The sequence below is a fragment of the Rhinopithecus bieti genome, unplaced genomic scaffold, assembly GCF_001698545.2.
Source record: "Rhinopithecus bieti isolate Rb0 unplaced genomic scaffold, ASM169854v2 scaffold_14229, whole genome shotgun sequence".
NCBI lineage: Eukaryota > Metazoa > Chordata > Mammalia > Primates > Cercopithecidae > Rhinopithecus > Rhinopithecus bieti.
The window spans coordinates 1,301,425-1,325,702 of record NW_016807978.1 but is presented as its reverse complement, the minus strand read 5'-3'; the positions used below and the strand labels follow the sequence as shown (position 1 = coordinate 1,325,702).

Below are 24,278 nucleotides of genomic sequence, written 5' to 3'. Positions count from 1 at the left end.
ACTATTTATACGCCAGTCCACCCACCAAGAGCAGAATACATTATTTTTCCCTAAGGGTAACTGAAAGATTCACCAAAACAGACCATATGCTAGGCAGAAAAATAAAAGTATTAAAATAACACAGATAACATTCTTAGACTATAATACTATTACTTTAGAAATCAATAGAAACCAGGTGTTGTAGCTCCCATTTGTAATCCCAGTGACTCAGGAGGGTGAAGCAGGATTGCTTGAGGCCAGGAGTTTGAGACCTGTCTAAGCAACATAGTAAGACTCTATTTCTACAAAAAAAAAAGAAAAAAAAAGAAAAAAGCCAGAAGTGGTGGCACATGCCTGTAGTGTCAGTGACTTTGGAGGCTGAGGTGGGAGGATCGCTTGAGCCCAGGAAGTTTGAGCCTGCAGGGAGTGAGCAATGATCACACCACTGCACTCCAGGCTAGGTGACAGAGCAAGACTCTGTCTCTATAAAAAAAAAAGTAAAAAGTTTTAAACAGAAATCAATAGCAATTGGATATCTAGAAAATTCCCAAATATTTGGAAATAACATATATCTAAATAAACAGGACGGGCGTGGTGGATCATGCCTGTAATCCCAGCACTTTGGGAGGCTGAGGCGGGTGGATCGCCTGAGGTCAGGAGTTCAAGACCAGCCTGGTCAACATGGTGAAACCCCGTCTCTACTAAAAATACAAAAATTAGCCAGGCGTGATGGCAGGTGCCTGTAATCCCAGCTACTTGGGAGGCTGAGTCAGGAGAATCTCTTGAACTGGAGAGGTGGAGGACGCAGTGAGTCAAGGCTAGGCGACAAGAGCAAGACTTCATCTCAAAAAAAAAAAAAAGAATATAAATAAATAAACAAACAAATAAAGGGTCAAAGAAATCAGAGAGGAATTTTGAAATATTTTAAACTCAATGATAATAGAAACATATCAAAAGCTGTGGAATGCAACTAAAGCATGATTAGAGAAAAGCTCACAGTTTTAAATACCTACATTAGAAAAAAAAGGGCAGGTGCGGTGGCTCAGACCTGTAATCCCAACACTTTGGGAGGCAGAGGCAGGCAGATCACTTGAGGTCAGGAGTTTGAGACTAGCCTAGCCAATATGGTGAAACCCCACCTCTACTAAAAATACAAAATTTAGCTGGGTGTGGTGGCGAGCACCTGTAATCCCAGCTACTTGGGAGGCTGAGGCAGGAGAATCAGTTGAACCCAGGAGACAGAGGTTACAGTGAGCCAAGAACATGCCACTACACTCCAGCCTGGGTGACAGAGTGAGACTCCATCTCAATAAAAAAAAGAAAGAAAGGTATAAAATCAATTATCTATGCTTCCACCTTAAGAAGTTAGAAAAAGAGGAGCAAATTAAACCCCAAGTAGAAGAAACAATAAAAATAAGTCAGTAAATAGAAAATGGACAAATAAGAAAATTAAAGTTAAAATGGGTTGATTTGAAAAAATTATTAAATTTAAAAGCTTCTAGTAAGATTTATCAACAAAGAAAGAAAAACATAAATGAGCAATATTAGGAATAAAAGAAGGAACGTCACTATAGATCCTACAGACATTAAAAGATTAATAAAGGTATGTTTTTAACAACTTTACACCAAAAGATTCTACAACTTAAGTTAAATGAACAAATTCCTTGAAAATGCAACTTACCAAAACTAACACAAGAAAGAGAGCATTCATATTATCTTATACTCATTTTAAAAAGTGAATCAATAATTTTTTAAATCCCGTGAAAACAAAACAAAACCAAACTCTTTCAGGACCAGATAGCTTCACTGGTGAATTCGGTCAAACATTTAGGACGTAACCAAACTTACTGTTTCATAGAGTAGAAGAGGAAAGAATAGTTCCCAACTCATTTTATGAGCCAGCATAACTTTGCCCTCAAAACCAAACAGATATTACAAGAAAAGATTATTATAGACCAATATTTTTATTAAATATGAATGAAAAACCCTTCACAAAATCCTAACAAATCTAATAGAGTAATAGGTGTGTGTGTGTGTGTGTGTGTGTATGTATATATATACATGGATAAAACATGACTAACTAGGTGGAATTGATGCAAGGGATGCAAGATTTGCTTACCATTTCAAAATCAGTCTATGGCCCAGGTACGGTGGCTCACACCGGTAATCTCAGCACTTTGGGAGGCTGATACGGGTGGATCACCTGAGATCAGGAGTTCCAGACGAGCCTGGCCAACATGGTGAAACTCCGTCTCTACTAAAAATACCAAAATTAGCCAGGTGTGGCTGGGCACAGTGGCTCATGCCTGTAATCCCAGCACTTCAGGAGGCTGAGGCAGGTGCATCACCTGAGGTCAGGAGTTGGAGATCAGCCTGGCCAACATAGAGAAACCCCACCTCTACTAAAAAATGTAAAAATCAGCTGGGTGTGGTGGCCTGTGCCTGTAATCCCAGCTACTCAGAAGGCTGAGGAAGGAGAACTGCTTGAATCTGGGAGGTGGAAGTTGCAGTGAGCCGAGATCACACCACTGCACTTCAGCCTGGGCGACAGGGTGAGACTCTGTGTTTAAAAAAAAAAAAAAAAAAAAATCTTCTCTTTGGCGGGGCATGGTGGCTCACGTCTGTTATCCAGCACTCTGGAAGGCCAGGGCGGGCGGATCACTTGAGGTCAGGGGTTCAAGACCAGCCTGACCAACATGGTGAAACCTCGTCTCTACTAAAAATACAAAAATTAGCCGGGCATGGTGGTGCACTCCTATAATCCCAGCTACTCAGGAGGCTGAGGCAGAAGAACCGCTTGAACCCAGGAGGCGGTGGTTGCAGTGAGACGAGAGTGTGCCACTGCACTCCAGCCTGGGGGACAGGAACAAGACTGTCTCAAAATAAAAATAAAAATAAATTAGCTGGGTGTGGTGGCACACACTTGTAGTCCCAGCTACTTGGGAGGCTGAGGTGGGAGGACTGCTTGATCCTGGTAGGTGAAGACTGCAGTGAGCTGAGATGGCACCACAGAACTCCAGCCTGGGTGAAAGAGCAAGAGTCCATCTCAAAAAAAAAAAAAAAAAAAAAAAAAGTCAGTCTATGTAATTCATTAAATTAAGAGATTAAAGGAGAAGTATCACCATTTCAATAGATGTAGGAAAGAAATGAAAAAATGTATCACTCACTCATGATTTAAGAAAAAGAAACTCTGGCCGGGTACGGTGGCTCACATTTGTAATCCCAGCACTTTGGTAGGCCAAGGTGGGCAGAAAATGTGAGGTCAGGAGTTCGAGACCAGCCTGGCCAACATGGTGAAACCCTGTGTCCACTAAACATACAAAAATTAGCTGGGCATAGTGCTGCACACCCATAGTCCCAGCGACTTGAGTGGCTGAGGCAGGGGAATTGCTTGAACCTGAGAGGCAGAGGCTGTAGTGAGCCGAGATTGTGCCAATGTACTCTAGCCTTGGTGACAGAGCAAGACTCTGTCCCCCCCCCCCAAAAAAAAGAAAGAAAAAAAAAGAAAACAACAACAGAAAATCCCACACAGCTAACATCATACTTAACTGTGAAATAGTGAATATTTTTCCTTTAATATTGGGTAAGAGGCAAAGATGACTGCTCACACCCCTTCCACATTTAAAAGGAAAAGGCAAAGATGTCTTTATTCACAGGTGTCATGATTATGTATGCAAAAAATCCTAAAGAATCTTTTAAAAATCTACTAGATCTAATGCAACAGATCTGAGCAAATTCAGCAATTAGTGAATCAGACAATGCAAAACAAATGTATCACATTTCTATATATTAGTAGCAATTAGGAAGTGATTTTTTTTTTTTTTTGGTAGAGATGGAGTCTCCCTATGTTGCCCAGGCTGGTGTCAAACTCCTGGCCTCAAGTGATTCCCCTCGCCTAGGCTTCCAAAGTGCTAGGATTATAGGTGTGAGCCACCACATCTAGCCTAGAAAGTGAAATTTAAAATCCACTCTCATTTTTAATAACATCCAAAGCTATGAAATATTTAGCAGCAAATTCAGTGAAATACAAACCACAGTGCTATTAAAAACTATAGCACATTGCTGAGAAAAATCAGAGAACACAGAGAAATACATCCACAAATATACAACCAAATGATTTCTGACAAGGGCACTGATATAGTTTGGATGTTTGTCCCCTAAAAATTTCATGTTGATATGTAATCCCTAATATTGGAGGTTGGGCCTTCTGGGAAGTCATGGGGGTGGATTCCTCATGAATGGCTTGGTGATGAGTGAGTTCTTACTCTGTAAATTCATGTGAGAGCTGGCTGTTTAACAGAGTGTGGCACCCTTCCCTCTCTCACCATGCGACGCCTGCTCCCCCTTCACCTTCCTCCATGAGTGGAAGAAGCCTGAGGCCCTCATCAGATGCAGATGCTGCACCATGCTTCTTGTACAGTCCGCAGAACTGTGAGCCAAATAAACTGCTTTTCTTCATAAATTACGCAGTCTCAGGTATTCCTTCATAGTAACCCAAAATGGACTAACAGAGGCGCCAAAGCAATTCACTGGTGGAAAGGTTTGACTTTTAACAGACAATGCAAGGACAACCAGATATCCATATGTCAAAAGAATTGCTCCCCAATTCTTAACTAACATCATTTACAAAGAGTAATTCAAAATGTGTAACAGACTTAAATGTAAAATTTAAAACCTGTAAAACTCCTGGCTAGGTGTGGTGGCTCACGCTTGTAATCCCAGCACTTTGGGAAGCTGAGGCAGGTGAATCATAAGGTTAGGAGTTTGAGACCAGTCTGGCCAATATGGTGAAACTCTGTCTCTACTAAAAATACAAAAAATTAGCTGGGCAAGGTAGCAGGTGCCTGTAGTCCCAGCTATTCAGGAGGCTGTGGCAGGAGAATCACTTGAACCCGGGAGATGGAGGTTGCAGTGAGCTGAGATCCTGCCACTGCATTCCAGCCTGGGCAAGAGCGTGAGATTCCATCTCAAAAAACTGTAAAAATCCCAGAAGAAAAAATCTTTGCAACCTGGGGGCAGACAATGATTTCTTAGACTATTTAAAACGTGAATTATAAAAGAAAAAAAAACCAAGAAGTTGGATTTCACCAAAATTTAAAATTGAAAAACACAATTCAGAAAATGAAAATTTGGAGGAAACTTTTCATACATACACACACACATATGAACAGACCTGTGTTCTGAATATATGAAGAATAATTACAACTGAGTAATAAGAAAATCTCATTTTAACAGATAAATTATTTGAACAAACTAACAAAAGATATTCACATGCAGTCATGCATTAACTGTGGGAATATGTTCTGAGAAATGTGTCATTAGGTGATTTCATCATTGTGAGAACATCACAGAATGTACTTATACAAACCAAATGTTATAAGCCTACCACATACCTAGAGGCTATTGCTCCCAGGCTACAAACCTGTACAGCATGTTACATACTGAATACTGTAGGCAACTGCAACACAATGATGGTAAGTATTTGTGTATCTAAACATGTCTAAACACTGAAATGGTACAATAAAAATATGCTATTACAATCTTATGTGACTAATATCATATCTGTGGTCCATCATTGACCAAAACACCTTTATGCAGTGTACAACTATACACTAATGGCCATTAAGCATATAAAAATACATTCAACAACATTATTCATCAGGGAAACAAAAATTAAAACCACAAAGAGGTATCAGCACACCCCCATTTGATCTTGCTTAACAACCAATCTGTCAATTCAAAGTGCTGGCAACAATGAGGAACAACTGGAACCTTCATACATTGGTTGTGGGAATATAAAATGGGTATAACCACTTCAGAAAAAATTGAGTTTCTTGGAAACACACACAATCCAGCAATTGTATTCTTATTTACCCAAGATAAATGAAAAATATGCCCAAAGATCTGTAAATGTTCTTGCCAGCTTTATTCAAAATAGCCAAAAATTAGAATATCTATTAACAGGTGAACAAACAAATTACAGTAATAATGTGCAATGGAATACCACTCAGCAACAAAAAAACTACAAATCAAGTAATTAATGAGTAAGGGGTGTCTTTATGGGGTGATGAAAAAGTTTGCAAACTAGAGAGAGCTGGTGATCTCACAACATTGTGAAAACAATAAATATCTCTGAATTGTACACTTCAAAACAGTTGTTTGGGTTTGTTTAGTCAAAGTAAAAAAGAAAAAAAAAGGCTAATTGTATGTTATGTGAATTTCTCCTCAAAAACAAAAAAACTTTTGGTAAAAGCAAGAGCAGGAATGAATTCTCAACTCATGATGATACACCAATACACATCCACAATAATAGCTTAAATGACAAAGACTGACAACACCAAAACTGGTGAGAACGTGAGTAACTGGAACTCATATATTGCCAATGAAAGCATTAGACGGTATAACCATTTTGGAAAATGGTCTGGCAGTTCCTCATAAAACTAAACATGCTTCTACTTCGTGACCTAGCAATTCCACCACTAGGTATTTAAAGCTTTGTGTGGGCAGAGATTTTCATCTGTTTGTGAGCAAATAGTGTAAGACACATAGTAGATACTCAATAAGTATTTACCAAATGAACATCTACTTATTTTAGCATTGTAATAAAAAACTAGAAACAATCTAAGTATATTAATAAAAAGCTATACAGATAAAAATGTAGTATATTCATAAGACAGAATACTATATAAATAATTAAGGGTGGGCGCGGTGGCTCATGCCTGTAATCCCAGCACTTTGGGAGGCTGAGGTGGGTGGATCACCTAAATCCAGGAGTTTGAGACCAGCCTGAATAATATGGTAAAACCCCCATCTCTACTAAAAATAAGAAAATTAGCTGGGTGTGGTGGCATGTGCTTGTAGTCCCAGCTACTCGGGAGACTGAGACAGGAGAATTGCTTGAACCCAGGAGGCGGAGGTTACAGTGAGCAGAGATGGCACCACTGCACTCCATCCAGCCTGGGTGACAGAGCGAGACTCCGTCTCAAAACAACAACAATAAAAAAAAAAACATTTAAAACAAATATGTTAGTGGCTAGAACTATCAATATCAATCCAAATCAAATTTTAAAACAATACGGAGTGAGGCCAGGCGTGGTGGCTCACACCCGTAATCCCAGTACTGTGGAAGGCAGAGGCGGGCGGATCACGAGGTCAGGAGATCGAGACCATTCCGGCTGGCACGGTGAAACCCGGTCTCTATTAAAAATACAATTAGCCAGGCGTGGTGGCAGGAGCCTGTAGTCCCAGCTACTTGGGAGGCTGAGGCAGGAGAATGGCATGAACCCAGGAGGCGCAGCTTGCAGTGAGCTGAGATCCGGCCACTGCCCTCCAGCCTGGACGAGAGAGCGAGACTCCGTCTCAAAAAACCAAAATAAAATAATACTGAGTGAAAAACACAAGTGCAGGCTATATGCAATATGATGTAACTTATTTAAAATTTAAAAACACATGCAATAATAGACACGTATAAAATATAATTTAAAAAACACAAAACACAGATATCAACTCATGATGTTGAGTACCTGGTTATGGACGGGTGGGATGAGACTTCAGCTTTATTGGAAATATTTTATTTCCGCATCTAAAAAAATACTAGAAATAAATACAACAAAATGTTAACAGTTGTTAATGTCGGCTGCTGTAAATATAGATATTGTGTTACTTTAGTCTATTTTTTATCTCAACTAAACTAACAAAGGAATTTAAAAACCCTAGAGTTATATGCAAGTGAGTCAATAATGGCAAAATAATAATGAGATACATAGAAAGTGACTAACTTTTAATGGTGAATACTGGATCCAAGCACAAGTTTGAAAATTTTGATTTCCAAAAAAAAAATAAAACTTAAGGGATGAATGAAAAACAGACAAAATGGAACAGGGCAATATGAATATTATTAAATAACAAAATCTACTTCGAACAAGGAAATCTTTCCAGTTACAGATATATTTAAAACTCTTTCTACATATCCCATCTGTTGTTGTTAAAGAATATAAAAGGATAAAATTTTAAAGGAAGCACAGTGAGTACTGAAAAGCTAAAGTATAAAAGAAAAAATGTAAATATAGGATAACACAATGAAATCACAAAGTTTGGCAGTATAGTAGAACAAGACAGTATATTATCCATTTTATATCTAATATTTTGATATCTGGTCCTATTTCCGTAACTGGTATAAACTTTGTTTTATATTTTTTATGATATTTATAATAAAAAATACGGCATCCTACTTTTTCCAGTAGTCTCATATTTGCAGTTTTTCCTCTTTGAACTGGCTGATCTCTGAGCACCCTTCTAATTCTAAAATTAAACTGGTAATTAGAACACTGCCTTCCACATAGCTGTTTCAATGACTAGAAAAACAATCATTTTGCACTATTAAATAGAGATTTCAAAGAATACTGGGTTTGATAGGCACAGATAAATACTAAACGATTTAAAATTTTGGTCATATAAAAATACATACATACCATTCGGAGACGTTTATTCGGCCAGAAAATGTTTAATTAACTCCTACTAAAGGTTGAGGCACCTGTGGCTATTCCATAAATACTGACGTGAAGATGATTAAAGTAATATCATCTTACAGTACGTCGCCTGAGTCAGAACCAAATAAATCAATACATAAATACTTTCGGGAAAAATAAAAACCATGGAAAAATGTTATCTTCCCAACAATCTATTTTACAGAGACCCATAGTTTATAACAGCCTTTATGCTGTGTGCATCAAGATCATCTATTACACGAAAACTGATTCCACCCCCTCCACTGGCAACGCCCCAGCACCGCGGGTGAGTTGCCAGGATGGACTCCCGGCTTTCCCCTCTCCGTCTTCCTTAGAGCATCAGGTATCGGACCACTGACATCACCTGGGCACCTGACCAGCTGACCCGCGTTTCCAGGAGCCAGATCTGTGCAGTGGGGCCGGGTTCACGGCCTGGGGAGCAGGATCTGTGCGCGGAGCCCCTCGTGGGCCCGTGCACTCTGCAGTTCAACCCAAATCGCACATTTACTATGTTTTGTTTTTCTCCATCGGTTGCCAATTCGTTTCTAAAGAAGATATTCCCATTACAAAATAATAGCGAAATAAAAATAAGCACCACGTTAAAAAGAGGTCAGCAGGGAGGCACCTGAGGGCTGTTTGGGTGATTGGCCGCCGCCTCTACTAGGAGCGACCTCCACCGCCGAGAGAAATCACCCAAATGATCCCCGGGCTGCCGCGCTCCTTCACTACAGCGAGCGTGGCCGGGAAGCGCCCTTCAGCCGCAGGGACCCAGTCACGCCAGAAACCGCTCCTTGCGGGTTTTGCCTGGTGGGAAGCCGGAAGAACCCCGAGCAGGGCCTCGCCTGGTAGAAGGCCGCAGGCAGCGGCCGGGGTCCCCGAGAGAACCAAGGAGGCCAGCAAGGACCAGAGAAGCCGCGCGCGCGCGCGCGAGTGGCCGGAGCCTCCCGCCGCCCGGCGTCGCCATGGGAACCCAGGATTTGGCCTCCGGGCCAGACCGCCGCCTGAGGGGGAAGAGGGGCGGACTGGGGGCCGCAGACGCTTACCGGCGCCGCTCCTCCGCCGCCTCGGGTCGCGTTCGGCCGCGCGGGGATCCGTCCCGGCACCCGTTCCGGCCACCGCCCGCGAGCCCCGCGCCGACTCCGGGCCCTCCGGTAGCCAGTGCCCCTCCGCACCAGTGCGTGGAGGTGTCGGGCTCCCGCTGCGGGAGGCGGGAGATTTAAACCGCACGGCCTGGCGTCCGCGTTCGCCCCACTCGGGCGCCGGCCTGACCCCGCCACCGGCCCGACTGGGGACCGGCGCATCTCTCGGTCTGCTCTTGAATGAACTCGGGGACCCTTTCTATCCCTCCTTTCCCGATTTCCTCCTTACTTAATAAAGTGAGATGACAAACACCAAGCCAGTCAGAACATCCGAGGAGCTGAGTGTGAGCTCTGTGAGGCATGGGGAAGTGGAAGGCATTGGCCTGGGGCCCTCCCGGCTCCCTCCGAGCACCCCCACCCCCGGACCTGCCGGGCCTTCTGGGGCGGCGCCTCAGCACCAGTGCTCCATACGCGGAAAGCGTTCGCGCGCTGTATTTAACTCCCATGTTAAAGATTTAAAGAGGTCTTAACCGTTCATAACCAATCTCAAATGTACATATCCATATCCATAATGTTTGTGATGAATCTTCAAGAGTAAAAGGTAAAACAGGATCCTGAAAGTCTCGGGAAAAAAACAAAAAGGAAGCAAAACTGTTTACTACTAGTAGGAGATAATCAAACTGCATTCTTTTTAAAGGTGACTCCAAAACTTAACTTTCCTAAAACAGCAGCATATGAATTATTAATTACAACTGTGACACATAGGCTAGCAAAGAATGAAAAGGTTAACACTCGAGGTGATAACTAAAGTCTGTATGATGACAAAGATGGGGTCAGGTTCTAGAATATTAACAGTACAAAATATTCAACCTGGAAAGTATACATTTAAAATAGGAAAAGTGGCAAGTTATAGAGGGTTAATTTGGACTGAAAACATTAAATGTCTTTAGAGTTTTACACTGAGATATTTGGATTTCCAAGGAATAGGCAAATATCTGAAATCATGTGCAAAATTTTGTTTTTTTGAGGAGAGTCTACAGCTTTCCTCAGAAGGGTAAAAATTAGCGTTTGGCAAATATGAGTGATTGACGTTATTTCCTTGGGATGGCTTTCCTGAATCTTAATAAATGTGGTATTTCTCCTAAAAGGGGTATACCGCTCTCCGGCTGTAATGATCTACCTGCCTGTCTTCCCCATTAGGTGCTGAGCTGCTTCAAAGCTGCTGTCCACCCTTACGCATTTCTGCAGCCTTAGCACCTAGCAGAGTGCCTAATACAAACTAGGTCCTGAATGAATGTTGAGTCCATCAATGAACGAACTGAAATAAAGACAGCTAATTCACAACTGAAGGATACATTATAAAATATCTGAAAAGACCAGATTATCTTTCTCACCAAGGAATAAATAACATGGCAAGCGAAATGACTTTCAAATGTTACTATGCCCCATGGTAAAGTTCTTGGGGTATTAGAAAATGTTTGTTCCAACATGATGAAGTTTTAAGTCAAGAGAACAGTAAACTAACTTCTTTAGCTCAATCTGAGGCCAACTAAAGTCCTCCAAAGACACCAGGAAGTCAGAATAGTGCCTACCGGCCGGGCCTATTGCTTTTATTCACTTAACTGGGTAAAATTACAGAAAGATACACAGTATCTCCAAGCCATCAATGAAGTGTAGTATTTACATATAATCACTTTTTCTTCACAAGTCACTAAGGAAAGGTGGCACAGTGTAGGAATAGTATCAGAAAATAATGTAGAGCTAGCTGCTGATGCTTCACCCAGACAGGAGTCAAGTCTCTCATATTTCATAAATGCCCATGGAATGAATTAATCTTCCTTTAGCTGTTAGATAAAATGTTTACATGGCTAGCACTAGGATGAGTGTGGTAGTTCACGCCTATAATCCCAGCACCTTGGGAGACTGAGGCGAGCGGAGCACTTGTGGTCAGGAGTTTGAGAACAGTCTCGCCAACACGGTGAAACCCTGTTTCTACTAAAAATTCAAAAATTAGCCCCATGTAATGGCATGCACCTGTAATCCCAGCTGGGAGGCTGAGGCACGAGAATTGCTTGAACCCAGGAGGCGGAAGTTGTGAGCCGAGATTGCACCACTGAACTCCAGACTGGGCGACAGAGTGAGACTCTTGCACTAGTCCCTTAACAAAAGGAGGCAGCTCAGTCATGACATTTTAGTGTTGCATAAAACCTCTTTAGAAAGTGAAATAATTTAACACCTTTAAAATACTTTTAAATTTCACTTAGAAGCACATTTATTGAACCGTTATTTAACTTTCTATCAACATATAATACATTTATACTGAGGAAAAAAAGGGTTTTCCTCTATGGTAGACTTTTACAAGCTAACTAGACAAGAACATTAGATGACTTGGAATGTGGGGCTCCACAAATGGGATCCAAACCTAGAGTCTTAGTTTCTTTAAAGACTAATGGTCTTCACTTTTATTTTTGTGCAAACCTCTGGTTAATCTCCCACACAAAACCTCAGTTGATATTAGAAAACACTAAAAATTATTCTACTGTTTTGTACTGTTTTACTAAGGATTAGAGGTGTATTGAATCTGATATCATACAAAAAGCTCTGTTTCTTCAAGGCATTCCACCAGTTTCTTTGTAATCTGTTGAATGTTAACGAAGACGTCAGGACAAGCATTACAGGTCAGTGACAGTGGGGCTATGGAGAGCTATCTTCCCAGATACCCACACAAGTAATTACTTAGATATTGCAAACTAAACATGCTGTCTCTTCCCTACTACATTTCTGTTTATTCAAGTAAAGCTAGGCACAGTATTAGAATTAGACACAATTCTAGAATTAGACTTATTAAGATGATTTTAAATGTGAAATGTTATAGACATCATTCTAAAAATTATTTCCTCCCCCTGAAACAACCATTGAACTTGATCTGGTATTATGTCTCAGGCATGTTATTACACTTTCACTGACTATACATAGAATTGTTTGACATGTTTCTAAACTTTGTATCAGATTTTACCTAACCAGATAATGTCTCTGTAGTCTTTATTACTCAGATGTATGTCGCCCAGCTCCATTAATTGGATATATACCTTCACACTAGGTACTTAACCTGTCTGGATTGTGGTTTCCTTTAAATAACATGAATGACATAATTACATGAATAATAGGATAATTTCTAGAATTCGTTTTTGCTTATATACAATTCCTATTGATCTTTAAAGTATACATTTATATACTATTACAGTAATACATTTATTGGTACACTAAAATTGAAATTAATTTTAAAGGCAAAAAATGCAAAGCTGAACATATTATGGTAATTTAGTACCCATAAATGTCACTTAAATTTACGTATTATTTTTTTTTTTTTGAGATGGAGTTTCGCTCCTTACCCAGGCTGGAGTGCAATGCGCCATCTTGGCTCACCACAACCTCCGCCTTCTGGGTTCAAGCAATTCTTCTGCCTGTCTCCCAAGTAGCTGGGATTACAGGTATGCGCCACCATGCCTGGCTAATTTTGTATTTTTAGTAGAGATGGGGTTTCTCCATGTTGGTCAGGCTATTCTTGAACTCCCGACCTCAGGTGATATGCCCGCCTCAGCCTCCCAAAGTGGTGGGATTACAGGCGTGAGTCACGGCACCCGACCACATATAACCTGTTAGGTAAGTGAAGACACTTCCACACTCACTCTTCCCTTTTATAAAAATGTCATTCTTGTGCATGACATAAGATTGACAAAATATATACCAGTTAAGAGCTTGTCCAAAGTAAGTCCAAGTTCAAATCCACTGCCATTTATTTTCTGCCTGTGTCTGTTCAAAAACTTTAACATGTATTTTCTCTCCTATAAAATGTAAATTATTATCTATAGAGGATTTTATGATAGGACATAATTTCATTTACTTTTATAGACACTGCAAGAAAATAATTTACTTCCTCAAATCTGCAAATCAATGGAACTGCTATTAGAACAAAGATTAGGTTTAATTCTATAAAACCAACAAGCCAAAAATGTTTCTCTCTTAAGTTGTAAGATAAATTTGGTTCAGGTTGGATGCAGTAGCTCATGCCTGTAAATCCTAGCACTTTGGGAAGTCAAGGTGAGATGATTGCTTGAGGTCAGGAGTTGGAGTCCAGCCTGGGCAACACAGCAAGACCCCATCTTCACAAAAATAAAAAAAATTAGCTTGGTGTGGTGGCATGCACTTGTACTCCCAGGTACATACTCAGGAAGCTGGGGCAGGAGGATCCCTTGAACCCAGGAGTTGAGCCTGGATGGGTGAGCTAGACTATGTCTCGTAAAAAGAGATACATTTGATTCATATAACAAAATACCATTATTTTGTTTGATACTTAATCTATGATAGTCAAAAATGTCAACAATGAAGTGACTAAAATGTTCCTGCTGTTTCTACACCTGGCAGTTTCTGGCTAGTAATATCTGGATTTCATTTGCCTAATGAAATCTGATTCTAATTAGTGGCTTTTTAAATAAAAAAGATACTAATTGAATATCCCTTGCATATAGTCTTAAAATGTCCTATTTTTTCCTTTAAGAATAGAAGCCATAATAGTATCTATTAAGAATTAGTAGTTTTGGCCAGGCACAGTGACTTGCCTATAATCCCAGCACTTAAGGAGGCCAAGAGTTCTTGACCAGCCTGGGCAACACAGCGAGACCATCTCCACAAAAAATTTTAAAATCAGCCACATGTGGTGACATGCGCCTGTGGTCCTAGTTAGGAGGATGACGTGGGAGATCCCTTGAGTCCAGGAGTTTGAGGCTGCAGTGAGCTATAATCAGGCCACTGCACTCTAGCTTGGGCAACATAGTGAGACCCTGTCTCTAAAAAATGAACAAAAATAAAAACTAGTATCTTTCAAAAAATTTAATATTTTCCTTATATTTGTTATATATAATAAACTGTTAGCTTTTTTCAAAACTATGATACATCAAAAGAATTTTAGACTGTGTGAACAGATTTCAATGTTATTATCAGAAATTCCCAGATCGTTTTTTTTTTTTTTGCAGGGTTGTTTGTTCAATTATGTGCATTTTATATCAATTTAAACTTTTGTTTGTTCTTTCTCCAATATTGTACTAGGAAGCATTCTGATATATTATTATGCATTGTAGACAACAGTTCCAAAATGGCAATTCCAAATTCAAAGGAAAAGAAAAGAAAATATTGATCATCTTCTCACAGGAAAGCTATGTTTTCTACAAAAGCCTGAGCCACCATGCCTAAGGAATTTCTTTTTTTTTATTTTTTTGAGACGGAGTCTGGCTCTGTCACCCAGGCTGGAGTGCGGTGGCCGGATCTCAAAAGGCTTTCCACTGGGCAACGCTCCGCAATCCCAGGGTTCACCGGCCATTCTCCAGCCTTCCGCCTCCCAAAGTAGCTGGGACTAACAGGCGCCCGCTCTCGTCGCCGGCTAGTTTTTTTTGTATTCTTTGTAGAGACGGGGGTTCACCATATTTAGCCAGGATGCGGTCTCGATCTCCTGACCTTGTGATACCACCCGTCTCGGCGCTCCCAAGTGCTGGGTTACAAGGCTTGAGCCACCGCGCCCGGCAAGGAATTCTTAAAAACTTTATTTGGTCTGGGTGCGGGTGGCTCATGCCTGTAATCTCAGCATTTTGGGAGGTCCAGGCGGGCAGACTGCTTGAGCCCAGGAGTTCAAGGCCAGCATGGGCAACATGGTGAAACCCTAACTCTACAAAAAAAAAAACACACAAATAAATAAAATAAAATTAAAATTAAAATTAAAATTGGCTGGGTGTGGTCCCAGCTACTTGGAAGGCTGAGGTGGGAGGATGGCTTGAGCCCAGGATTTCAAGGCCAGCATGGGCAACATGGTGAAACCCTAACTCTACAAAAAAAAAAACACAAAAATAAATAAAATAAAATTAAAATTAAAATTAAAATTGGCTGGGTGTGGTCCCAGCTACTTGGAAGGCTGAGGTGGGAGGATGGCTTGAGCCCAGAAGATGGAGGTTGCAGTAAGCCAAGATTACACCATTGTACTCCAGTATGGGTGACATAGTGAGACCCTGTCTCTACAAAAAAACAAAAAAACCAACCTTTGCTTGATAAGACAGCAAGCATCAACATTTTAAAGAACTGCACTACTATGGCAAGACAGCATAACTAGTACTGGTCAGCAGGTTCTGAGCATTGCATTGTCAGGTTCCTAGCTTTTCCCCAACCATGGGAAAGTAGCACCACTCATTTATCCAAGTGATTCTTGGGAGCATGTAAGTCCATGTAAAGCAGGCATCTCTGGTGTTCTGGTAGAGGAAAGGGGACCATTGAAAGGTCTCTTGGCTTTTGAGGGAAAGGCTATAGAGCAATATAAAAGGACTGAATAGGCATGTTTTGACCTCTCATATTCCTTCTGTTCAGGGAGTAAGATCTAACCACTTGAGTTAACAAAGGAAAGGAGTTTGGCAGGGACTGATCAGAGACAATCCTTGTCCAAGAGACTTGGTTGCTTACATTATATCTATCCCAAGGAAGAATGCCTGAACTATAAATGTATTTTGCTGTGGAACCAGGATTGGGAATAGGCGAGGACCAGTTCTGGATGCCATTTTTTTCTGTCTACTGCATCTGATAGGCTTCTTTACCTTTAGCCACCTAGTTTATACAGCCTACATTTGGTCAGCCCACGTTGGGTGAGTTAAGAAAGACATGATAAATAACTGCCCTTAAGAATCATTCGAAGACCATCCAAAACAGGACTAAGAATTCATCTTTGTCCTCTCAAAGTTAGATTTCCAGAGACTACAAATACAATAAAATTTATACCAATCAGCACAAAATGAGAAAAACAAGGATTCTGTGCATGAATTTTCTAGCCACCTTTATTCACTTTTTTGGCATTAAAATATACTTTAAGAAATGATAACTGGAGCTCTGGCTCTTGATCTATGTGAAAATGAGGACCATATCCCAGGGGCGGAGGGAGCCTAGGATCCTAAGCAATGTGGAACAAAAACTACACCAGCCCTGGACTGCCTCTGGTTTTCTACAGAGAATTAAACTCCTAACTGGTTCAACACACTGTGTAGCTCTCAACTGCAGCCAAGTATAGATACTGTTTCACAGACTTCTGCAACAGGAACATCATCTGAGATGTAATACCATCTAATAATGAGACCAAACATATTTTCCAAATATTAATAAAGGTTGTGAATGCCCTCCTTAAGGAATATCAATCCATTAATGATGGAGATAACAGTTTAAAATACATTTACTTTAAATATTTTATATAACACATGCATAAAGATAAATGCTAATGGTATCATAAAATTTGTAGAATGTTTATCTAATACCGATTAAAAGTTCTGTCTAAAGAATTTATTCTTATCTACACATGAGGAAAGATTAGGAGGTTACAGTGAAAACTGTATGCAATGCACATTTTTTTTTTTTGAGACAGAGTCTTGCTCTGTCGCCCAGGCTGGAATGCAGTGGCACAATCTTGGCTCACTGCAACCTCCGCCTCTCGGGTTCAAGCAATTCGCCTGCCTCAGCTTTCGAGTAGCTGGGACTACAGGCACATGCTGCCACGGCCAGCTAACTTTTTAAATTTTATTAGAGATGAGGTTTCACTGTGTTGCCCAGGCTGGTCTCAAACTCCTGAGTTCAGGCAATCCGCCTGCCTTGGCCTCCCAAAGTGCTGGCATTACAGGCGTGAGCCACCGCGCCCAGTCAACTGTATGCAATTTCTAAAGGATCTGACATATATTTAATATAAAGTACCTCCCTTAAAATATCTTGATGAATTCTTCAAAAATTGGCAATCACTTTTTAATTTTTTTTTTGAGATGGCATCTGGTTCTGCTGCCCAGGCTGGAGTATAGTGGTGTGATCTTGGCTCACTGCAACCTCCAGCTCCCAGGTTCAAGCAATTTTCCTGCCTCAGCCACCCAAGTAGTTGGGACAACAGGAGTGTGCCACCACACCCAGCTAATTATTTATTTATTTATTTATTTATTTTTAGTAGAGACAAGGTTTCACCATGTTGGTCAGGCTGACCTCAGGTGAGCCGCCTGCCTTGGCCACCCAAAGTGCTGGGATTACAGGCATGAGCCACCGTGCCCTGCCAAATCGACATTTTGTTGTTGTTGTTGTTGTTGTTGAGACAGTGTCTCGCTCTGTCGCCCAGGATAGAGTGCAGTGGTGTGATCTCAGCTCACTACAATCTCCACCTCCCGGGTTCAAGCAATTCTCCTGCCTTGGCCTCTCAAGTAGCTGGGATTACAGGCGGTCGCCACCATGCCCAGCTAATTTTTGTAGTTTTAGCAGAGACAGGGTTTTGACATGTTGGCCAGGGTGGTCTCAAACTCCTGACCTCAGGTGATCCACCCGCCTCAGCCTCCCAGTGTGTTGGGATCACAGGTGGGAGCCACCGTGCCCAGCCTACATTTTTTTTAAATGTTTTAAATACCCTCACAGCCTAATTTTCGAACATTTATTTTGCCAAAAGGAAACTGTGTTTCTAACTTTTTCTCTATTACAATTTTCATTAATCTTTTGAACGCTTTTAAAATCGGTAACTTAAAAAAATCTGTCTTTAATAGAAATAAAATCTGAACAATTAATTACTGGATTTCCAATATAACCTTTTATAGCATTTCAAAAACAAATCTTAATTCAGCCAGGCGCGGTGGCTCATGCCTCTAATACCAGCATTCTGGGAGGCTGAGGTGGGCAGATCACCTGAGGTCAGGAGTTCAAGACCAGCCTGGCCAATATGGCAAAACCCTGTCTCTACTAAAAATACAAAAATTAGCAGGGCATGCTGATGTATGCCTGTAATCCCAGCTACTCGGGAGGGTTAAGACAGGAGAATCGATTGAACCTAGGAAGCAGAGGTTACAGTGAGTTCAGATTATGCCACTGCACTCCAGCCTGGGCGACAGAACAAGACTCCATCTCAAAAAAATAAAAAAATAAAAAAGCAAATCTGAATTCAAATCAATACCTTTAAAGAGAAATGTAAAACTCAGTTTAATTTCCAGTTTGTATAGAGAATGCATGCCAGTTTATATTTTATAAACACAACCTATCTTATTATAAATGCAAAATAAGAAAAAGTGATACGCTAGCTGTTATGAAGGGTGAAAACATTATATAAACTTCAAAAGGCTGCTTTCTGCATCTGCATCTATGTAATTTCATGATTCTCTACCAATTTCATTTACAGAAATAATCTCTAGAGTCAAATTATTGTTCACTTTCATGCCCCCACATGGGAAGTGGTAGGTGAGTATCTGTAGGAATACAATTTATTGTCTGCTCCTCCACTCAGAAGTAGCTGTGTAAAAGGAGAGAAAAAGACAAGAAAACATAAGTAAATATAATTATTTCATATCATAGCTAAACCTAATTAAATACTAATGATTTTCATTACAAAAGGAATTATGGGTGAGCAGTTAACTTGCATTGAGAGTTAGTAAAGGGACCAACATTGTTTCACTACTATACTACAATACTGTATATTAAAACATTAAAAGCTATCATTTAAATTTGGTTGAGACACAATATGCTGTTGCACTTTCTATAAAGCATCTGCCAAGATATATAGTAAGTTTGAAAGGGATATAGTTTTACCTATTAAATTAAAAGTTTTTAAAGGACAGCACATTAATTGCATATTACAAATTATTCAAGTAGCCCTAGGACTTATATTTGGAAAGAATTCTTAGGCAGTAAAAGCACATGTATATACATAAAAGTAATTAAATTGTAATTCTTTAAACACATTTTATAATGCAGACTTATGTAAGATTTTTCCAACCGGTAAACACTTTCATCCAATTAGTCTTAAATAGTGAGTTTTTAGATGTAAAATGTTTCATGAAGATACTCATGGGGACTAGGCACAGTGGCTCACGCCTGTAATTCTAACACTCTGAGAGGCTGAGGTGGGAGAACTGCTTGAGGCCAGAAGTTCAAGACTAGCCGGGAGACCACGTCTCTACAAAAAATTTAAAAATTTGCCAGATGTGGTGGCACCTGCCTGTAGTCCCAGCTACGCAGAAGGCTAGGGCAAGTGGATTACCTAAGCCCAGGAGTTCAAGCCTCAATCTCTAAAAATAAATAAATAAATAAATAAATAAGAAGATACAAATGGGGGCGGGAGGATTGCTTGAGCCCAGGAGTTCGAGGCTGCAGTGAGTCATGATTGCACCACTAACATTCCAGCCTGGGCAACAGAGGACCTTGTTTCTTAAAACAACAACAACACAACAACAACAAAAACCCCACTATACTCACAAGGAAAAAAATGCTCCAAAATTTCAAATTTACTATTCCTAGTATTATTATTGAGACAGGGTATCACTCTCTCACCCAGGCTAGGGTGCAGTGGCACGATCATAGTTCACTGCACTCTTGACCTCCCAGGCACAAGTGATCCTCCTGCTTCAGGCTCAAGTAGCTGGACTATAGGTCACATCACCATGGATAGCTAATTTTTAAATTTTTTGTAGAGACAGCATCTCACTATGTTGCCTAGGCTGGTTTTGAATGCCTGGGCTCAAAGAATCCTCCCACCTTCCCTCCCAAAGTGTTGGGATTACAGGCATAAGCCACTATGCCTGGCCTATTAAAGGACAAATTTGTTTCTTCTTTGAGTAAGAGGTGAGATTTTATAAACAACATTAAGGGAAATAATACAGAATTATAAATATCAAATATATTGAAACTAATAAATTTTATAAATACAAACACCAGATTTATTCTAATATACTTTCCTCTTCATCAAATAATGAATAAATTCTTACCCCTGTGTCTGTCCAGTCTACACTCAGAACTTTGTCTTCATGAGCAGCCAGATCATAGAGAGGAGCCTTACAACTAAAAGATGAAAATATTAACATGTTATATGCCTTCAGTGTTAAAACAAACATTTGAATAATCACTTATACTTATCTGAAAACTTTACAGGGTTTACCAACGTTGCCCCAATAACCACTTAATCTTAAAATTCTGTTTATTTGATCACCTCTCCTCTTTTTCCTGTATCATTGGTAGACCACAGATACTTATTATAACAAAATATTCAGGAAAAACATGTTATTTCATTATAAGAATTTATTTACAATTAGGCCCATTTTCACACTTCCTTGGCTTTTTTTTTAACCCCTAAACTATGGCCTTATATACTATTTGTCTAGCTATCTATATGCAAAAACAACATATTAACAAGAATTTTTTCTTTTGAGATGAAGTCCCGGTCTGTTGCCCAGGCTAGAGTTCAGTGACGCAATCTCGGCTCACTGTAACCTCCGCCTCCCGGGTTCGAGCGATACTCCTGCCTCAGCCTCCTGTGTAGTTGGGATTACAGGCGTGCGCCACCATGCCCAGCTAATTTTTGTATTTTTAGTAGAGACAGGATGGTCCTGAACTCCTGGCCTCAGGTGATCTGGCTGCCTCAGCCTCCCAAAGTGCTGGGATTACAGGTGTGAGCCACCATGCCTGGCCAAAAATTTTTTTGATCCTGGCTTTTCTTTTGCATATCAGTATTTGTCACCTGAGGTTGTATAACCATGAGGCTTTTTTTACTCTTCTGGTTTTAGATAAGAATTTCAGTCTTCATTCCCTTTCTGTAACAGGTAATTGATATGTCTCTTTTGTAGATCATAAACAGAATGTACCTTCTTGTATCCCACAGCTTAACGATGTTATCTAAAGATCCTGAAATCAGCTGCTGTTCATGGGTAGGAGACCATTTTACTGATGTCACCCAACCGGTATGTGAGGTTAGGGACAACGACACCAAAGAACCATCTGAACAAAGCAAAAAAGACAAGTGTTGAAATTTACAAAACAGAATTAGGTAGAATAAACCCAAAAAATAATTGTAGAAATTTTTTTTTTTGAGATGGACTCTTGCTCTGTCACCAGGCTGGAGTGCAGTGGCACGATCTTGGCTCACTGCAACCTCCGCCTCTGGTATTCAAGCGATTCTCCTGCCTCAGCCTCCCGAGTAGCTAGGATTACAGGCACATGCCACCACACCCAGCTGATTTTTGCATTTTTAGTAAAGGCAGGGTTTCTCTATGTTGGCCAGGCTAAATCTCCAACTCCTGACCTCGTGATCTGCCCACCTTGGCCTCCCAAAGTGCTGGGATTACAGGAGCCACCATGCCTGGCCATAAATTTCTTTTTTTGTACATCTCCAGTGAGATGAGAAATAGATATAATTCACACATATTTTCTCCCAGTGGTTTACATGACTCACCTTTAGTTCGGGGATCCCACAGTCTGATATGCCTATCTGTGCTTCCAGATGCCAAACGTTTACAAAGTGGAGAATAGGAAATACAATTAAACACTTTATTTCCTGTCTGAAAAAGAAAAGGAAAGAACATTAACCATGGTAGACTAAAAACCAGCTCTAGAAGTTTAGCACTTAAAAGAACACTAAATTTGTCTTACCAAAGTTGACTTAAGACTGCCAGACTCAACATCCCACACTCTAATTGTATGGTCCCAAGAAGCACTGCAGATTTCTTCAGCATCTGACCACAAAACTGAGGAAACTGCTTCCATGTGGCCAGAGAGGGTCACTATGGGAGTCTAGAAAGGAAGACCCCCAAAAGGGGAAAGTGTTTTCATTACAGAGTAATTGAAACAATAATAGTACTTATTACTTACAAAGCCCATATGACAGAGACAAACTGCCCATCTTTCATACCCTGACTTATTTCTTCTTTCTTTACAATGGAATGGATATTTGTTTTTTATTTTATACAAGACACTGAGGCTGATAAAGATAACTTGCCCAAGGTCATAGAGCTTATAAGTGGCAGACTTGAGTCTGAACCCAAATATTACTCGTCTGTAGTCTTTCCACTGTATTCTGTTGCTCTTCATCTGTTCTACTTTTCATTTTGATCAGCATTAACACAAACTTAACTCTCCCAGCTGACAAATGTTATATTAAAGGTTAGTGCTGGATGGTTTCCGAATGGCCTTGGACTGATGGATACAGTTTCTCCCCCTCTTTTCTTCTTGCCTATAGTTCTCATAATAACTATAGAATATTCCGGGAATATAACAACATCCTGAGATAGGGAGCAACTGGCCAGCATAGCCTGGGGGCTCTATTCCAGCTCCTAGAAACAGGATGTCCTTCAAACTTTGCCCAGAGAGTCAAGTGACCCCAGGATACAAAAACCAGGGCAGGCTGCTTTTTGGGATCTGTCAGCTGTGCTGCAAGTGACACACATGCAGTTAACACTCCATTTGCCCCGGGCAGCTTTCTTGAGCCTTGGGGGACTGGCTCACAGTGGATCCTCGGCTTGTGTTGTCCCTTGCTGCCTATCTGTAAGTAATAAACCTATTTCATGTAACATGTTGCGTGTGTCCTCTTCCTCACCAGATTCAGGCAACTGGTAAAACTGCAGCCCAGGATGCGGTGGGTCAAAGTATTCACACTTCTATTCCTGGTGGCTGGCATATGATGACCTTTACTATCCTCCACTCAGTGGGAATCCTCCCTTAGAACTGGTTATTAGTGAAACTGCTTCACAGTTAACACAAAAAGCTCTGTGATCAGACAGATAGAGGTTTCAGCACCGTCACTCAAAATATGCTGCCAATTTCTACATAACTCCTCCAGGTAAATTAATGTACACAGTTCACTTATTAATACTCCACAATCTCTAATGTCTTTCTAAACTAAAAGCCCCAAACTAGGTAACTAGGTAGAGTACCTACCTTAAATATAAGGAGTATATAAAAGAGAGTGGGAAGGGCCAGGCACAGAGGCTCATACCTGTAGTCTCAACGCTTTGGGAGGCTGAAGGAGGAGGATCACTGGAGCCCAGGAGTTTGAGAACAGCCTGGGCAACATAGTGGGACTCCATCTCTACTAAAAATATAAAATTAGCTGGGCTTAATGACACATGACTATAGTCATAGCTACTTGGGAGGCTGAAGTAGAAGGATCGCTTGAGCCCAGGAGTTTGAGGCTACAGTGAGCTATGATCACACCACCGTACTCCAGCCAGGCCCACTCCTGCAGTGGGTCACTGCACTCGGCCCACAGTTGTTTTAATAAGGGGTTGTTTTAACAACGCTTTATAATGGTAATTTAGGTTTTTGTGTGAACAAGAGAGATCTTGTCTCTCAAAAAAAAAGAGAGGAGGCCACACACGGTGGCTAAAACCTGTAATCCCACCACTTTGGGAGGTCGAGGTGGGTGGATCACTTAAGCTCAGGAGTTCAAGACCAGCCTGGGCAACATGTTGAAACCCTGTCTCTACAAAAAAATATAGAAATGAGTTGGCCATGGTGGCACACGCCTGTAGCCTCAGCTATCCGAGAGGCTTACGTGGGAGTACTGCTTGAGCCTGGGAGGCGGAGGTTGCCGTTAGCTGAGATTGTGCCACTGCACTCTACCCTGGGCAACAGAGTGAGAGTCTGTCACAAAAAAAAAAAAAAAAAACAAAAAACTAGCCGGGCATGGTGGTTCACGCCTGTAATCCCAGCACTTTGGGAGGCCGAGGCAGGCGGATCACCTGAGGTCAGGAGTTCAAGACCAGCCTGACCAATATGGAGAAACGCCATCTCTACTAAAACTACAAAATTAGCCGGGCGTGGTGGTGCATGCCTGTCATCCCAGCTACTCAGGAGGCCGAGGCAGGAGAATCGCTTAAACCTGGGAGGCAAAGGTTGCAGTGAGCCGAGA

General features: G+C 40.9%; 2 protein-coding genes across 17 annotated transcripts in view; both read right to left on the bottom strand.

Annotated features, from left to right (window-relative positions):
* The window catches only part of ICA1L (islet cell autoantigen 1 like), a 96,165-nt gene extending 86,196 nt beyond the window's left edge, over nucleotides 1-9,969 (bottom strand). For 3 of the 16 annotated variants that reach the window (XM_017884407.1, XM_017884395.1, XM_017884404.1), the window contains exons 1-2: nucleotides 8,451-9,392; nucleotides 7,503-7,572 (exon numbers count right to left, since the gene is read on the bottom strand). The gene's annotated coding sequence lies outside the window, so the exon portion shown is untranslated. Of the gene's footprint in view, nucleotides 1-7,502; nucleotides 7,573-8,450; nucleotides 9,393-9,529 lie in introns of those variants that run through there. The other 13 variants (XM_017884398.1, XM_017884406.1, XM_017884397.1 and 10 more) reach the window with 10 other exon arrangements.
* Nucleotides 9,970-18,557: 8,588 nt separating this feature from the next.
* The window catches only part of WDR12 (WD repeat domain 12), a 33,040-nt gene continuing 27,319 nt past the window's right edge, over nucleotides 18,558-24,278 (bottom strand). Inside the window, exons 9-13 of the mRNA XM_017884394.1 lie at nucleotides 22,022-22,162; nucleotides 21,825-21,930; nucleotides 21,238-21,370; nucleotides 20,365-20,437; nucleotides 18,558-18,893 (exon numbers count right to left, since the gene is read on the bottom strand). Coding sequence (XP_017739883.1) covers nucleotides 18,816-18,893; nucleotides 20,365-20,437; nucleotides 21,238-21,370; nucleotides 21,825-21,930; nucleotides 22,022-22,162 — 531 coding nt within the window. The 3' untranslated portion in view covers nucleotides 18,558-18,815. The remainder of the gene's footprint in view (nucleotides 18,894-20,364; nucleotides 20,438-21,237; nucleotides 21,371-21,824; nucleotides 21,931-22,021; nucleotides 22,163-24,278) is intronic.